The 18,958-nt window shown below is 47.4% G+C and overlaps 1 protein-coding gene across 15 annotated transcripts in view; it reads left to right on the top strand.

Annotated features, from left to right (window-relative positions):
- Nucleotides 1-18,958, top strand: part of LOC109885485 (afadin) — a 125,738-nt gene that overhangs the window by 38,821 nt on the left and 67,959 nt on the right. For all 15 annotated transcript variants that reach the window (XM_031800972.1, XM_031800976.1, XM_031800982.1 and 12 more), the window contains exon 2: nucleotides 18,299-18,494. In XM_031800972.1, the coding sequence (XP_031656832.1) occupies nucleotides 18,299-18,494 (196 nt within the window). The remainder of the gene's footprint in view (nucleotides 1-18,298; nucleotides 18,495-18,958) is intronic.

Raw genomic sequence — 18,958 nt, 5'->3', positions numbered from 1 at the left:
CTTCTGCTTTAGGGGATTATAGCAACAGTATGGAGACTGGAGAATGTAGCACTGGGGGAGAGGGGGGACAACGTGCTCTCACTCCCTGTCAGCCTGTCTCTTTGTTGCTTTTCCAAATGGATATATTACCAGAAACGCATCATAAGTCATGGAATGGACAGGAAATGGAAGAGAGCTGAGGAGGAAATGAGATCTCAGAGGGAGTGATGTCCAGTCTGCAGTGCTTACCAAGGCCCAGGTGTGTGTGTCCAGGAGAACAGGGTGGAGAGAACAGCCCCTCCAACCAGGAAACAGAGGTGGTGAGCTGTCATCTCCATTAACCTCCATGCCCCGTCTGTCATGTATGAGGAATGAGCTGCTACACAATCACTCCTCACTCACACACGTTTCAGTCCTGTTTTCCCTGCAGGACTGGTTTGATTTGATAAAGGTCTACAGGGCGAATTCAACACCACACTGCTGTCTTTGTCATGTCCCGTCCGTGTTGGTTTGGACTTTTTGTTTGGCCATAGCTGTGCTTGTCTCCTAGGATACGGTTGCTGCAGCGATCAGACAGATCTGACTGCTCTATGACAGCCCTTAGTGACCCACATTCCAGCAGTAAATCAGCCTGCAGTGCTGTAAATCCCCCCTTCCTACCGCTATAGTGTGAAACTTGCTGCTAATAATGCACCACTGTGCAGACTGTATTCAGTAGGTCCTGTTTGTTCTCCCATTCACCACCCATGTCCCCAGAGAGAACTGTTCGAAACTGCTCAACATCTCATGAGTCGGGGGGGAGGGCGGCGGCAAGTATTCAGTGAAAAGGGGCTTTGTTCTCTCCCCCCTCCCCAGGTCAGATCCAGTCAGCTCAGTAGACCAGCAGGGACGTCTCTATTCACAGCCACAAACTGATCCCCAGTCAGTCTGCAGGGTTCGCTCAAGGTGCTTAAAGTACTTGAAATTTGGCACTTTGAAATTCAAGTACTGGAATATCTTGAAAATCAGACATTTTCTCAAGTTGGTACATGAAAATGACATGAATTAAAGTGACGGGAGAGCAGAAAATGATGTGTTAAAATGAAAAAAGTATTGGTTTTGCAAATTAATTTCCAGGCATACTACAGAGTTATTTCCTTGTGTTTCGTGCTCTGGTTGCCAGACGAGCTTGCTCATTCCACTCACGCTGCCACTCATCCAGGCAGGTACAGAACTGACTACTTAGGTGCCGCCAAACGTTACACAGATAGCCAAAATGCCCGGCAAATGTAGATTCCATCCTGCCTGGCAGGATATTGATGTTTATGAATGGGTTTTGCCAGACCCAACCAGGGATGTAGTGGAGGATACACGCAGGTAAACAAACCTTTTTATTTGTGAAATAGCATTTACTCACCTTTTTATGATTTTGTTATTTATTATTATTGCGTTCCCAGTGTTGATCAGCGCTCCGAAGGCTTCTTGATCCGAGTTCTAATTGCGCCTACCTCTGTAAACAAGTGCAATTGTGAATGATTTGTGTATGCTCGTTATGTTCACCTGCTCCCACGGATTTGGCTTGTTAGCAGTGCATTCACTGACCACTCTGTCCAACGGGTGCCTCCGCCCACGACGTAGGCGACACGAATTGACTCAGCCCAGGCCTACAGTGGCAAGAGACGCCGCTGACAGTGGGAATTATTTTAACATCCCTCGACTCCTGCCGTGTCAACAGACATCCCCCCCCCCCCCCCCCCCGACTCTCAGAATGAGTGTACAACTGGTAAATAGTCACTGATATTTTTAGCTAGCTCAATGGCTCTGGCTATTTGCCAGGTAGCTAGCTTCTAACAGCCTTCTAGCCAGCTAGTTATAGCTAACGTTGAACGGAGCCTGACCTCAGCTTGAGCAGTTGACTGAAATTAAGCTAGCAATTATCAAAAGATGGGCTACTCTTAAGTTCTCATAACAAAATACCCTTTCTTTAGTGAGACAGTGGTGAGTCGTGCTGCAAAGGAGATGCACAGAGAAAGAATTGAAGCAAGCAGGGAGAGCGGTTAGTAGTACAGTGGTTCCAAACCCAAAAATATAAACGCAACATGCAACAATTTCAAAGATTTGTTACAGTTCATAAAACGTCAACATCATCAGTACTGACTTACCGCTCATGTATGTAGTGAAACACGTATTATTGAGAGGAACTTGTAAGGCAATGATGAATAAATAGTAAGTTAGTTCATTTTGAGGTTGTGGCCATATACTGCCACCTGGTGGCGACTAGAAACAATTGCATAATAGGAACTATTACAAACTGATGGCCCTTGATCATAAATATTAGCGTTTGAGAATGTACTTGAAAGTTCTTGAATTTGACTTGCCACTGTTTTGTACGAACCCCGAGTCTGATAAACACCGCTGATAATAACGGGCCTGTGGGAAGTAGCCAGGGCTGTGAGAGATACAGGTGGTCTGTACCGTGTGGTTGGGTGTATAATCCTATGGAATTGTGAGCCACTGACTTGTTTTGTGTCTCTGGTAGCTGTGTCATGCTTTGGGATGACTGAGCATGTCTTTGTGGTTTCGACTGTAACAAAGCACGTTGTTTTCCCAGTTAGCGAGCCTGTTAGGATATGTGATGTGTTATTCCATGGAGTCTGGCAGCTCTCATAACTTCTGCTCCTTAGGGGGACTCTTGTCTGATGGCTCCATGAACTAGGCAGAGCCTATTACAAACCATTAGACTAGTGTCATGCTCTGGGAGGAAGTGCAAACATAAGGCGATCTAGAATCCTTGACTCCTGAATTCCTTGACTCAATATGTGGATTTTTAAAATTCAAACGTATGTAGACTGTAGAGTGTTGTGTTTTAAGGAAAATAAAGGGTGTGTGAGGCAGAGGAAGTCCAGCCATCCGGCCTGCTGTATCTTTCCATCCTGTCTGCTGTATCTTTCCATCCTGTCTGCTCCAGAGCATGTCCACACCCAGCGTCGCTAATGCCACACTGGTCTCTGGGCCCCAGCACTGTGTTAGCTGTGTGTGTTAGCTGTTTGTGTGTGTGTGTGTTGTGTTGGCTATTTGTGTGTGTTCGTGGTTACCAAGCCTAGCCTGTTGAGAACACTGGGCCTCTCTCTCTCTGGTGCCTGTCTCTCCTTAGCCCCTCAACACAGACTTTAATGGCAGGGTGATGACAACCACAGTCCACTACAGCCTTGTCATATGGAGGGGCTGCTGTGCTGTGTCTCTCCTATTCTCCCCTTTTCTGCCAGTGTCTTTCTACGTCGCCACCACTTCACCTCTACCGTCTCTTTTCCACCTTCCTGTATGTGTGTGTGTGTGTTAGTTCTCCAGGCGTTGTTAATGAGGCCTGGGTTCAGGGCCAACGGCTCCTGTTGTGTATGTTCTGTGCTCCTGTAGCTTTAGTGCTGTGCAAGCGCTGCTCTTGTATCCAACATGAGGGCACAGGGCCATTATTGGATTCCTGTCCTCCCACCTCCCTCCAAGAATCGACTCCTCAAAGTCCATAAAGCCACCGATTTGAAGATGCTGTCCTGGGGGCCTCTCTCTCGCTCTCTCTGTGTTCTTTTATTTTATCTATTTCTCTCGCTCTTTATTTTTCACGTTCTCTTGCTGTCTCTCTCCCTCTCTCTGACTCCTGACTGTAAAAGGCCACCTTTGCTATTTTGGGGGTGCAGTGTGCAGAGATGAGGGTGTGTGAGGGGAAAGTTGTATCCTAACAAGCACTGAGCAGCACAGTGGAGAGAATGTACTTACTGAACACAACTCCTCGTCTGGCACCTTCCCTGAGAGAGATGGAGAAAGAGACGAGAGTGAGATGAAGGGAGAGCGAGACGCGGAAAATGAAAAACAGGGAGTGAGGTGGAGGCTCTCTTTCGCTCGCTCGGGTGGTGAGCCAGTAGTAACTTCGAACACCGAAGAAACACAGGCCAGCCTGACTCCAAGAACTCTAATCTGTGCGGGTACACAAACAGAACAGGCCCGCTCATTAGATTGTGATTTCCACTAGCCAGTGCCCTTCCCGCTACAGGTCACACGAGTAGGACAACAGTCGGCTCAAAGCTGCCTTGATTCCCAACTTCACAGTCCTAATACTAGCTAGTTTCTCCTCAAGAGCTTGACCCTTCATTTAAGTGGTGCTTCTGGATTGGTCCCCTTGTCTGTGGTTGTATTTGATTAGCTGCTTCCTCTGATTTAGTGACAGGGGCCAAGCTGCATGTGAGAACTGTGGTTTTGACAGCTGGGGACCCCAGATGTGGTAGCCGTGGTAACACATTTTTACAGCTGTACATGCCTCATCTGCCCAGAGAAAATGGAGAGACAGACTACGGAGAAACACACACTCCGAGCCACATTTGGATGGATCATAGGACACCTGCTAGTGTCATATAAGGCCGGGGGGTTTCAATGGATGAGTTGCCATTGAAGGGATGATTTGATAGTTAAGAGGCTCTGAGATTAAGTCAAATGAGTTAGGCCATACACACGGCTGGAGATAACAACCCTGCTTATTACGTAGTGTGTTTGAGTTGGGGCCAGCCTGGGGTATTGAACTACAGAGAGGGAGAGCTCCCTCCCTCTCCTGCGAACTCCAGCTCAGACATGAGGATTCTCCTCATTCCCATCCCAGTGTGGCTCTGCTGCTAGGCTAGTCCTCTCTTCAGTCCCGTCCCAGTGTGGCTCTGCTGCTAGGCTAGTCCTCTCTTCAGTCCCGTCCCAGTGTGGCTCTGCTGCTAGGCTAGTCCTCTCTTCAGTCCCGTCCCAGTGTGGCTCTGCTGCTAGGCTAGCCCTCTCTTCAGTCCCGTCCCAGTGTGGCTCTGCTGCTAGGCTAGCCCTCTCTTCAGTCCCGTCCCAGTGTGGCTCTGCTGCTAGGCTAGTCCTCTCTTCAGTCCCGTCCCAGTGTGGCTCTGCTGCTAGGCTAGCCGTCTCTTCAGTCGCGTCCCAGTGTGGCTCTGCTGCTAGGTTAGCCCTCTCTTCAGTCCTGTCCCAGGTGGACTCTGATGCCAGGCAGACATATCTCCCTCCTGTGTGACTCCTCATCAGCTACCTCTGCTCTGGCCTATTTACCACTACCACAGACAAAAGGGGAAACCCAGACACATCACAGGGGGTATACATCTTCCACTCACCACCAAGGACAGAACATTGCACAAAATGGCTAAGCCTCAAAAAGATTACTTGACCCCTTTTCTCACCTGCTAGTGTCCTCTGTGTCAAAGTGCAGTGTTTGGAGACTAGGCTGAGCCCAGGGATGTGCTACCAAGCCATGTGTGTGAGGCAGACTGACTTTCTAGAGGTCTCCAACCCTGTGCTAACAGCTGCTGACAGGCCAGGGCTACAGATGCTGGGCTCGGCTGCCATGCTATTCTGGTCTGTCTGTCAGAGGGAGACGGTCTATTCTGAATGCCTGGCTGTCACCACACCAGTCCATCATCCAGAGTGTCAGGGCTGTTTGATGTATATTTACACCCTTAGTTGTCCTATGCTCTGCCACGTAATTTTTATCCACGCCAAACTTGGTGCAAAACCACGACCGCGAGTAACCTAGCAACAGTTAAAAGGCGAGCTGATTACGTCGTCACGGACATTCCCTGTGACGAAGAAAATGTGCCAAAGAGGGTTCGTGCCTGCAGCGTTCGCTCGTGCCTGCCATGCCACGAACCGCGGGAGATGCGCAGTTTTGCGGGCTCGTTTGAAATTAGCTAAACGAAAGGCAAGCAGCAAGTGACTGTAGATGGCTAACATTATTACATATTTGTCAGTAATAGTGAATCAATGGAGCTAGCTTTTCCCATTTCAGCTAGAGCTAGCTATGCAGCGTCTAGTTTAGTTGCCAACGGGCACAAATGTCATGTAGCTTAGATGACCACACTAAGCTAATGCTAGATGATGCACGCTACTTCAGCTCGATCAGCATTGTAAGCTAGCGATAACGCTTGATAGAATTTATATTCAGTGGTGTAAAGTACTACGTAAGTAGTTTTTTTTGCGGTGTCTGTACTTTACTTGACTATATTTTGGACTACTTTTACTCCACTACATTCCTAATGAAAATGATGTACTTTTTACTCCATACATTTTCCCTGACACCCAAAAGTACTAGTTACAATTTGAATGCTTAGCAGTACTGGAAAAAGGTGAATACAGTTGTCATCAAGACAACGTCCCTGGTCATCCCTACTGCCTTTGATCTGGTGGACTCACGAAACCCACATGCTTCCTTTGTAAATTATGTCTGAGTGTTGGAGTGTGCCCCTGGCTGTCTGTAAATGATGTCTGAGTGTGCCCCTGGCTGTCTGTAAATGATGTCTGAGTGTGCCCCTGGCTGTCTGTAAATGATGTTGGAGTGTGCCCCTGGCTGTCCAAAAAAAAGAAGGAAATTGTGCCGTCTGGTTTGCTAAATATAAGGAATCTGATGTATAGCTTTTACTTTGTACTTTTACTCAAGTATGACAATTGAGTACTTTTCCCACCATTTTAAAATCGGATACTTTTAGACTTGAGTAGCATTTTACTGGGCTACTTTTACTTGAGTAATTTTATATTAAGGTATCTTTTACTTTTACTCAAGTATGACGATTTAGTACTTTTCCCATCTCTGTTTCCAGCTTACTTACCTCCAAAAACAATGCAACTATCTAGGATGTCAATGCTATCTGTCTGGTCGGTCAGGCTGGCTGCAATCACTCACCAAAAATCTACATAGCTTAATGCAACTTCATATCCTAATTTGGGAAAATGCAAGTTATGGATGGCAAAGTTTTGTTTTGGTGAGGATTCCGTCTCTAGCGTTTGTTCTTTCTTAAAACGCAGGGATCAACTGACCAATCAGTGCGGGTTTGAATGTTGCTAGGTTTCTTGTGGTTTGGCGAGGCCAATAAAGGATGCTGCCCTGCCTCCTCAAATGTGATGACTAGTTTGTTCCTCACTGCTGTTAATATGCTGGATGAACAATACTGTAGTTCAATTCTGTCAAAATGACAGTTGGTGTTGAAGTGGGATCCGGTGGGGTCTTAACAGCTGCTGGGTCTGCATACAGCAGCAACTGTGTCGGATGTTAAATCACCGGTCCTATAGCTCATCTTCTGGTCAAGGGGACTGACTGTCCATCCATGCCTGACCCAGTAGCCCCATGTCCACAGTCCCTCAGAGGCCTCGTCATCCTCGATCACTATCCCCTAGCCCTTCTCCCCCTCGTGGGCATGGGACTGTGTCTGAGTGTCACACTGTGAATTCTGCTCCGAGTGAAGTGTTACTACTGCCCCAAGCATAATGTGCTCCTCCCCTCGGTCCCAGAGGACACATGAGGGAAGAAGTGCTTTCATAACCAGATTAAACTAGCTTGTAGTTATATGGATCCCAATTGAATGGAACTTTAGTGATTATCTGGCCTTTTATTAAATGAGATGATGAGTTACATGGAACATGCTTTGATGGCTTCTGAGCGAGACCGGTTTTTTAAGGCTTTGGAATAGGTGACGTTAGATTGTAAGTTCACTACAACAGTGTGTTGTCAGTATTCAACGAGCACATCTGGAGCAGTTTGAACAACTCTGACTGCTATTTTACGTCAGTGGTGGGAGTTGGAGCAGAGAAAAGCCTCCACTCCTGCTGAATCGGGTTCAACCAGAGTCCCAATTGCTCAGTAACAGTGCAGAATGTGTGGGGGGTGGATTGACGGCATGCTAGCTAAGCGGTTCATACAGGGAGAGGTTCTGACTGCTGATGGACTGACGGGAGAGGCCTGTGTGTTTCTGAGGTATGTGTGTGTCCGCTCCACCACACTGTCCTTCTGCAGCCTCAGCCTGTCCTGTTATCACGTTTACTGTATGGCTGTAATAAACACAAGCTCACTCGTGTGAGTGCGTGTGCGTCCAGGCTGCTCCCTCCATCACACACTTCCGTCTCCACAGCTAAAAGAGGGTTGACTGTTTATTTGTGGACCAGATGCTTTGCTCCTGCTGCAGCTGTACTTCCTTCTCTCTGCACCTCTGGACAAGACAACGCTGTCTATACTTGATCCACTACAGGATTATGGTCAGGTACACTAGACATACAAAAGTATGTGGACACCCCTTATAATTTGTGGATTTGGCTATTTCAGCCAACCACTGTTGCTGACAGGTGTATAAAATCGAGCACACAGCCATAGACAAGCATTGGCAGTAGAAGGGCCTTACTGAAGAGCTCACTCTTCACCATCTGGCAGTCAGACAGACGAATCTGGGTTTGCCGGATACCATGAGAATGCTACCTGCCCCAATGCGTCGTGCCAACTGTAAAGTTTGGTGGAGGAGGAATAATGGTCGGGGCTGTTTATCATGGCGCAGGCTAGGCCCCTTAGTTCCAGTGAAGGAAAATCTTAACGCTACACCATACAATGGCATTCTAGACAATTCTGTGCTTCTAGCTTAGTAGAAACAGTTTGGGGAAGGTGCTTTCCTGTTACAGCATGACAATACCCTGTGCACAAAGTGAGGTCCATACAGGAAATGGTTTATCCAGATTGGTGTGTAAGAACTTGACTGGTCGGCACAGAGCCCTGATCTCACCCCCATCCAACACCTTTGACATAAATTAGAACACCGACTGCAAGCCAATCCTAATTGCCCAACCTCATTAATGCTCTTGTGGCTGAATGGAAGCAAGTCCCCGCAGCAATGTTCCAACATCTAGTGGAAAGCCTTCCTAGAAGAGTGGAGGCTGTTATAGCAGCAAAGGGGGGACCAACTCCACATTAATGCCCATGGTTTTGGAATGACATGTTCAATGAGCAGGTGTCCATATACTTTAGGTCATGTCATGTATTAGCCTCGTTTTTCCCCTTTAGGTTTTTAAAAAGCACACGTTTTAACACCAAGGGCAAGGCCAGTGGTTTAACATTAGAGACAAATATAGATTTCTCTCTGCTTCCTCTGCCTTTTTACTATATTGAAGGGAATTGAAAGTGCTCTAGTGCTGGAATTGAAAATTGTTGTACGACATTACCAAGCTTTTATGACTTTCCCCCCTAGGCCCCAGGCCTGTTTAAACATTTTTTTTTATAAGGAATTCATTCATGATGACTACATCGTTGTTCGTTCTCTCACCTCATGAGATCATGTGTTTTGCATGTCCCTCCCATGGCCTCATCTGTGTTTCCCTGTTATGACTGGCAACTATTATGACAGATGGCCTGTATCTCTGTATAGAGACGGGAGGAGGAGCTGCATGGCTCGTAGCTAGATAACTCTTCCTTGGTGTGGAGAGGCCTGGCATATTGAAACGTTGCAAAAACGCACTCGGGAGTGTACAGGTTGCTTAGATCTATACACATAATTGCACATCCTATAGGTATGTTTCTGACTGGGTCACTGCCCGGTCTCTCTCCACCCGGTGTACTGGCTTTAAGAGCTGTGTTTATACAGAGCATTTCTCTGGTACCTCTGCTATGTAAACTCTGCCCTAAATTCCATTTCACAGGGACTTCTCTACCCTCTCTCCTCTGTCACTATCTGATGGAGAACACCTGGGAAATGCCTAATCTGGCCTCGCTGCAGAGATGACACAGAGGGATCTTCCTTCTCCTCTCCTTTAAACCTCAGCCAGCTCACTGACTGACTGAGCATCGGCCCTTTCATGTGCTGGACTCAGTTAAGACCCAATCTAGTCTCTCATTGCTAGAGTGAAATATGCTGCGGCATATCGCTCTCATTCTCAACCAAGTCACAGCAGGACTATTAGCGTTAGAAGCAGCACTGTCTGTGTTGAATGTACAGTAGTATATTTCTCCATGTGGGTCCCTGGCCCTACAGTAGCTGTGACCATGTGTATATCCTCCAGTCTGTCCAGTTAGAGCCTTGGGGAGCTTGATGAAATGCTTTCCGTGTCATGCAAAGCAGAGAGATTGATGTAATGCTTGATTTTCCCAGCCAATCCCCTGCCTGCTCTCCTCCCAGCTAGCTAATCCCCTCCCTGCTCTCCTCCCAGCTAGCCAATCCCCTGCCTGCTCTCCTCGCAGCCAGCCACTTGGCAGAAATCGTCATGTCTCTCACGAGAAAGGGAGAGGAGTGGAGGAGAGAGAGAAAGGAGGCTAGAGGAAGAGTGACAGCCTCCATCTAGAGTTACCAGTGGTCATGATATGTGTGCAGGGAGCTGGGTGGGGCTTGCTGGGTGGCTGTGGTGATGGTGGATGATGTGTCTATGTGATGATTACAGCAGTAGATGGATCAGGTTGCCTCAGCTGATTCTAGGTCTGTGGTAAGGTGGCTTTCTCGAACCCCTCCATTACTCTGCTGACAAGGTCAGGCTGTTCTGTGTGTATGTTCTAGGTTTGGCTCATGCTGACACCCACACAGTCTGTGCTGTTAATCCTAGACACTGACCTGACTGCTAGAGGAGAGACTTTGATTTCTCCTGGCATGCTTCAGGCTGAGGAAGAGGATAGAGGAAGAAAGGTGCTGCTGAGAATGGATGACTGTGTATGTCTGTCTCCAGGGTCTGAATCTTGGTCTTGACAAAGGTCAACCTGACCGCAGTTACTATGCCAAATACAGGTTTAGCAGGTGTGTTGGTTTAACCATGTTACCATGGCAACCACTCCCTCCCCTGTCTGTTTCTCTCTTTCTCTCCACTTTCTCCCCTGTGGCCCTCCGTGGTCTGGTCATGTGACCAGGGTTAGTGATAGCCTAGGCAGGCAGAGCGTGGTTTCGTTTGCCCATCAGTTAGCCAGTTAGGCAGGCTGTTGTTTGCCAATCAGTTAGCCTACTATGGCGCCTTCCTCCATCCCTCTCCCCCACTGGCCCAGTGCAGTTCTGACTGGAGCCAGTCAGATTAGGATACTAATGCTGACACAGGCAGGATGCTGTCGGGCCCCTCTGTGTATCAGACATGTCAGTCCCATGCTGTAGTCCAGCGCGCGCACACACGCTCACTCTCACACAACCCTCTCCTCGTCCCCTGCTTCTCTCCCCACCGCTGGGGAAAAGTGGAATGAGGATATATATTAAATGGAGTTAATCCATATAGGTCCGTATTACCTGTCTATTTGCTGAAGGTTTCTCATGTCAGATGCATCGGGTCAATGCAAGTCGTGTTAACCTAGCATTACTTTAGATAGTAAAGCTACACTGGGCTTTATCGGGCGGTGGGTTTATCGTCTGACTAGGATTGCAATCATTCAGATCATGTAGGATTTAAAAAAGGCCACATCTGGCATCGAACAGATTCTATTGTGGTCATATACACTGAGTGTACAAAACATTAGGAACACCTGCTCTTTCCATGACAGACTGACCAGGTTGAGTTGAAGTGAAAGCTATGATCCCTTATTGATCCACTTCAATCGGTGGAGATGAAGGGTAGCAGACTGGTTAAAGGATTTCTAAACCTTGACAATTGAGACATGGATTGTATGTGTGCCATTCAGAGGGGGATTTTTATTTTTAAATGTGTATTTTTTTTAACCTTTATTTAACCAGGCAAGTCAGTTAAGAACACATTCTTATTTTCAATGACGGCCTAGGAACAGTGGGTTAACTGCCTGTTCAGGGGCAGAACGACAGATTTTGTACCATGTCAGCTCGGGGATTTGAACTTGCAACCTTTCGGTTACTAGTCCAATGCTCCAATGCTCTAACCACTAGGCTACCCTGCCGAAAAATATTGTAAGTGCCTTTTGAAGAGGGTATGGCAGTAAGTGCCAGGTGCAAAAGAATGCCCAACTCATCGTACCTTGACCTTAGTGCCATTTCTTCCTGCAAAAATCAAGCAACTTCGGTTGCAGTGAGCTAAGGAACGAAAACACTAGACACTGGGGAATTGCCTTGTCCAATGAATCCCAGTTCCTGATGTTAAAAAAAAAATATATATATATTCTTCCTTAATTCAACCAGGTAGGCCAGTTGAGAATAAGTTCTCATTTACAATTGCGATATGGCCAAGATCGAGCAAAGCACTGTGACCAAAAACAACAGAGTTACACATAAACAAACGTACAGTCAGTAACACAATAGAAGAAAACAATTGTACAGTGTGCAAATGTAGAAGATTAGGGAGGTAAGGCAATGAATAGGCCATAAAGGGGAAATACAATTTAGCAGAGTAGAGATACTGGGGTGCAATATAGCAAGGAGATGAATAACAATATGGAATTGAGGTAGTTGGGTGTGCTATTTACAGATGGGCTGTGTACAGCTGTAGCAATCGCTATGCTGCTCTGACAGCTGATGCTTAAAGTTAGAGAAGGAGATATAAAAGGAAGTGTTGGCCAAAGGAAGTGTTGGCTTTGGGGATGACCAGTGAAATATACCTGCTGGAGCGTGTGCTAAGGGTGGGTGTTGCCAACGAGAGCATACATGTCGCAGTGGTGGGTAGTATATGGGGCTTTGGTGACAAAATGAATGCCGCTGTGATGGACTACATGCAGTTTGCTGAGTAGAGTGTTTGGGGGCTATTTTGAAAATGACATCGCCAAAGTCAAGGATTGGTAGGATAGTAAGTTTTACGAGGGTATGTTTGGCAGCATGAGTGAAGGAGGCTTTGTTGCGAAATAGGAAGCAATTCTAGATTTAATATTGGATTGGAGATGCTTAATGTGAGTCTGGAAGGAGAGTTTACAGTCTAGCCAGACACCTAGGTATTTGTAGTTGTCCACATATTCTAAGTCAGAACCGTCCAGAGTAGTGATGCTAGTCGGGTGGGCGGGTGCAGGCATCAATCAGTTGAAGAGCATGCATTTAGTTTTTACTAGCATTTAAAAGCAGTTTGAGGCCACGGAAGGAGAGTTGTATGTTTCATGCGGATGGGATGCATGCAGGCTGGTCAACATTGCAGGCTGGTGGTGGTGTGGGGTGTGTTATTCATGGCACACATTGGGCCCCTTGATAAAAGTGCAGCAACGTTTGAACGCCACAGGATATCTGAACATCGCCAATCAGGTTCATCCCTTCATGGCAGCAGTGTATCCATCTGCAAATAGTTTTTTTTCAGCAGGATAAAGTCCCATGCCACAAGGCTAGGATTATCCAGGAATGGTTCCACGAACACGACAGGGAATTCAGCTTGCTTTACTGTCCAGTCACCAGATCTCAATCCAGTTGAGATGGAACAACCTATTTAGAGTAGAGATCTACTACCAGCCAACTTGACACAACTGTGGAACGCATTGTAGTCAACATGGGCCAGCATCCCTGTGGAACGCTTTCAACACCTTGTGGAGTTCATACCCTGATGAATTGACTGTTCTGAGGGCAAAAGGTGGTGCAACTCAATATTAGGAAGGCGTTCCTAATGTTTTGTACACTGTATTTAAAACGGGTCTCTGTATACATTGTTTGTAACTTGAGATAGACGGGAGGGAGAGATGGGATTTAACCTTTTTAATTTATTTCTTACCTCTGACATATTCCTGTGCTGATGAAAGTGCCTTTATTCCTCTGCTCTCGTCTTATGGGGAGCTGAACTGTACAGGCATATTGAGTCAGGGTGGGCTGAATTCCCCATGGGATTGTTAACATCCAGACCTCATGCAGTGGCTAACAAGCCTTCGTTGATTACAGTCCTGCTTTGTTACTGTTCAAATGACCTGCCAGTGTACATTGACTTGGCAGTGCCACCTGTTGGGCTGATGGGGAACTGCAGGATGTATATTTAAATGGGAAAGATGACAACAGTGATGTGGTGAAAAGCAATCTAGTATTACCGAATTAGTCATGTAACTCCTTTTGCTTGTTGCAATTCTCATTCTTCATTTCAAAAGACTTGAAATTATTTATTCAGAGATGCTTTACTGTGGTGTCTACGAATGGAGCTTTTCTTTCAAGCTCTAGCATATTGTTGTCTTCATTGATGTCAGTTGATTGATGTGTCACACTGTACGTGCAGTATACTGGCCGTCATCATAACTTCAGCACGGTCTATCAAACCCATCAGTCTGCTCTGCAGTCCTGGACCCAAGACAAGTCTCTCTTGTTATATTAAATCACCAGCCAGGTCCAGAGAGCCTCCCTGGCCTGATCAGCTATAGTTTAAGTTCCCTTCTAATATCCCCCATCCCACTCTTTAATATCTCTCCTCCACATGGTTTTCCAGAAGGCCGGGTGAGGATGAAAGCAGCCATATTTCTGCCCAGGGACAGAGAAGGAGTGTGGGGGCCATAAATCAGCAGATTAACGCTGCGCTTGAGGAGGCAGGGAGATTTTGGAATGTGAAGCGAGTCGAGGGATGAAAGGAGCTATAATGGAGTGAAACTGATTTATCACCTCTGCTATGAGGCTCGGGTCAGGCCTCTGTCAGAGAGAGACGAGTCAGTCTGGGCCCCTCGGAGCAAAGAGTAGACTGTCTGTCGGTCTGTCTCCGTCTGTCAGTGGAGGCAGGCCTGAGGTGGGTGAGTTAGCTGGTTAAGTCCATGACTATATACAGTCCTCACCACAGCTCTCTCGCCTTTCTGCCTTTTTGTCAAGTCCACTCCTTTAACTTCAAGGACATTGCTGCCTGTGTATGTCTTGATTTTGCATGGTCAGTGAGTGGGGATGAGACTCATCATGACTCAGGGCTGTGTTTCTTGTAATAGGAGGGTGTGTGTGAGCTGAGCACTCCCAGGTGCATTCTGGGTCTGTAAATAAACCAATAGATGAACACCTAGTCACAGGTTAGGAATGAGGTCTATTAGATATCTTTGTGCGACACTTTCTGTATATTCCCCTCACTCACACACAACGCTCACCCGTTTTCACACACACACACACACACACACACACACACACACACACACACACACACACACACACACACACACACCATATTGAGCAGTGGGTTTTGGGAGGTTTTCTCAGAGGTGAGGAAAGACACGGTGACTCTCCTGACATCCATTGTTCTGGTTGGCCTGACATCACTCATTCCTCCCGCTCTCATTGGCCAAGAATGAGTGTCTGTGGCCCATGAGCCTGTGGGGTGAGGCTGATGTGATGTCACATGCTGAGGGATTGGACACAGCTGACACGGAAAATCCAGATCATTCTGGACCAGTGGACTGCCCAGTGGAAGACCAGATCATACTGGACCAGTGGACTGCCCAGTGGAAGACCAGATCATACTGGACCAGTGGAAGACCAGATCATACTGGACCAGTGGAAGTCCAGATCATACTGGACCAGTGGAAGACCAGATCATACTGGACCAGTGGACTGCCCAGTGGAAGACCAGATCATACTGGACCAGTGGAAGACCAGATCATACTGGACCAGTGGAAGACCATATCATACTGGACCAGTGGAAGACCATATCATACTGGACCAGTGGAAGACCAGATCATACTGGACCAGTGGACTGCCCAGTGGAAGACCAGATCATACTGGACCAGTGGACTGCCCAGTGGAAGACCAGATCATACTGGACCAGTGGAAGACCAGATCATACTGGACCAGTGGACTGCCCAGTGGAAGACCAGATCATACTGGACCAGTGGAAGACCAGATCATACTGGACCAGTGGAAGACCAGATCATACTGGACCAGTGGACTGTCCAGTGGAAGACCAGATCATACTGGACCAGTGGACTGCCCAGTGGAAGACCAGATCATACTGGACCAGTGGAAGACCAGATCATACTGGACCAGTGGACTGCCCAATGGAAGACCAGATCATACTGGACCAGTGGACTGCCCAATGGAAGACCAGATCATACTGGACCAGTGGACTGCCCAATGGAAGACCAGATCATACTGGACCAGTGGCCTGCCCAGTGGAACACCAGATCATACTGGACCAGTGGACTGCCCAATGGAAGACCAGATCATACTGGACCAGTGGCCTGCCCAGTGGAACACCAGATCATACTGGACCAGTGGAAGACCAGATCATACTGGACCAGTGGACTGCCCAATGAAAGACCAGATCATACTGGACCAATGGAAGACCAGATCATACTGGACCAGTGGACTGCCCAGTGGAAGACCAGATCATACTGGACCAGTGGAAGACCAGATCATACTGGACCAGTGGACTGCCCAATGGAAGACCAGATCATACTGGACCAGTGGACTGCCCAATGGAAGACCAGATCATACTGGACCAGTGGACTGCCCAATGGAAGACCAGATCATACTGGACCAGTGGCCTGCCCAGTGGAACACCAGATCATACTGGACCAGTGGACTGCCCAATGGAAGACCAGATCATACTGGACCAGTGGCCTGCCCAGTGGAACACCAGATCATACTGGACCAGTGGAAGACCAGATCATACTGGACCAGTGGACTGCCCAATGAAAGACCAGATCATACTGGACCAATGGAAGACCAGATCATACTGGACCAATGGAAGACCAGATCATACTGGACCAATGAAAGACCAGATCATACTGGACCAGTGGACTGCCCAATGAAAGACCAGATCATACTGGACCAGTGGCCTGCCCAGTGGAACACCAGATCATACTGGACCAGTGGACTGCCCAGTGGAACACCAGATCATACTGGACCAGTGGCCTGCCCAGTGGAACACCAGATCATACTGGACCAGTGGACTGCCCAGTGGAACACCAGATCATACTGGACCAGTGGACTGCCCAGTGGAACACCAGATCATACTGGACCAGTGGACTGCCCAGTGGAAGACCAGATCATACTGGACCAGTGGAAGACCAGATCATACTGGACCAGTGGACTGCCCAGTGGAACACCAGATCATACTGGACCAGTGGACTGCCCAGTGGAACACCAGATCATACTGGACCAGTGGACTGCCCAGTGGAACACCAGATCATACTGGACCAGTGGACTGCCCAGTGGAACACCAGATCATACTGGACCAGTGGACTGCCCAGTGGAACACCAGATCATACTGGACCAGTGGCCTGCCCAGTGGAACACCAGATCATACTGGACCAGTGGACTGCCCAGTGGAACACCAGATCATACTGGACCAGTGGACTGCCCAGTGAAGATGATCACATGGCTTTTTATTGTTTGGGTATAAACATCATGCGACCTGTGAGTGCTGTGTATGTTGTCCCTGGCTTCACCTGTGTGGAGTGCAGTTGTCACGACAAGGTCCTATGTGATCATGTAGGGCTATTTCTGTTCTTAGCTGAACAGACTCTGAGAGGAGCGCTGGAGTGTAGTCTGCCTGGGAGAAGAGCAGGTAGGCTGAGCTGGCTGTTTCACACACACCCACACACACTGACTGCTACCTGCACACCTCCCTTCCTTTCAGATCATATGATGAGTATTAGTAGGCCTGTCTGTCCTCCTGCCCCCGACTCTCTCCTAAGGCTCTTTTTTTCTAATGATCACACTTGTTACCACCATTCTACATCCTGTCTAAACTGTCCACAAAAGGCCGGTTTAGCTAGAAATGACAGGCGCCTATAGATGTTGATCGTTGCCACTTGACCAAGGGCGGTCTCCGAGCTTGACGTGGTCAGGGGTCTAGGTGTGGTGGGAAATGAGCTCTGTATGCTATTATAGTGGAAGTGTGCTCTGCTATTAGATGCGACACTTATAGCGAAGGCTAATTTTCTTGCTCCCATACACAAGCGATGTGCTTGTGTTCCTAGCCCCAGCAGTGAGGTAGTACCTAACAATTCACAACAATACACACATCTAAAAATAACAGAATGGAATTAAGAAATATAGAAATATTAGGATGAGCAATGTCAGAGTCCGGAGTATAAATATATATGTATATACTGTGTGTGTGATTTTTATAGACATTGTGGACAGTATGTGGATAGAATATTTGTTGTATATCTGACGAATACGTGGATATAAAAGTAAATGTACAGAAATAGTTAAATAGGGATGGCCTTGACTTGTGGAACAGCATGTAAACATTAAAGTGATTCCATGTCTGTGTACATTTCCTGGCTAAGCTCATATTGCTGAGTCACTGTAGCTACGGAGCGCCTGTTTCTCTATTGTACAGACAAATAAGGAGAGCAGGTTCCTCCAGCGTCTTCCCTCTCTCTTCCCTCCATCTCCTTCCTTCTATCCTTCTCTCTCCGTGGTGAGTTAGAAACAGGAGCAGCTATCCCCCGACTACCGTCCTCTCCTCTTCCCGTTACTTCTTATCTTGTCCCAGAAATATCTCTTCGCTCAAATTCCAGCTGCAGGTTGGTTATGAGGTTACTGGTGTCCAAATAAGGCTGCGTTAAACAAAAGGATATATATTTTTCCGGTGATCAATGTGATTTTTCAAGACGCTCGGTGTTGGTGTAGCATGAAATGTTAATTATGAAAGTGTGAGAAAGGAAGGATAAAGCCAAACTTGGCCCTTCAGGTCTTCAGCTGTGAAGTAAACGAATGACCCCTCACCCCTCTCTCTTCTCATCTTCCCTCTCTTTCAGGACTTGGAGTTCCACGGCGTGATGCGTTTCTACTTCCAGGACCGCGTGGCGGGGAACTTTGCCACCAAGTGCATCCGCGTGTCCTCCACGGCCACCACTCAGGACGTCATCGAGACGCTGGCCGAGAAGTTCCGGCCCGACATGAGAATGCTCTCCTCGCCTAAATACTCCCTCTACGAGGTCCACGTCAGCGGGGGTGAGTGGAAGGATGGGTGGGTTGTTTTGTAAGTAGACCAAGGTTATTGAACGGGTATTATGGTCGACCACACCGAGCATTAGACTGATAACATTCAACATCGGGTTGCTTATTTGTTTGGATATGTGGTTTGAGTGAGCCACTCTGTTTGGGTCACGAGACAAGGACTGTTAGCCTGCGCTACAGAGAAGCCAGGAGAGCAGGGTCCAGCTCCCATGGTGCCTAATGGGACCTTGAGATCAGCAGCCCTCAGTCCAGGCTTTGGTATCTCTTCATATTGAGAGAGGAGTAGCGTGTACTGTACGTGTGTGTGCCTGCATAGGACAGTTGTGCTTTTATATAGTCATATTTTAAATCTCCACAGTCGTACCACATTTGTCTGTCAATCATTAATGCTATATCCTAAGCGCATCCTAATACTTTATCCTAAGCTTATTCTGTTTATTTATGTTAAATGAGAGTAT

This window comes from Oncorhynchus kisutch, linkage group LG21 (genome assembly GCF_002021735.2).
Source record: "Oncorhynchus kisutch isolate 150728-3 linkage group LG21, Okis_V2, whole genome shotgun sequence".
Taxonomy (NCBI): Eukaryota; Metazoa; Chordata; class Actinopteri; order Salmoniformes; family Salmonidae; genus Oncorhynchus; species Oncorhynchus kisutch.
The sequence above is the reverse complement of the archived record's forward strand: the minus strand, read 5'-3'. Positions and strand labels throughout refer to the sequence as shown.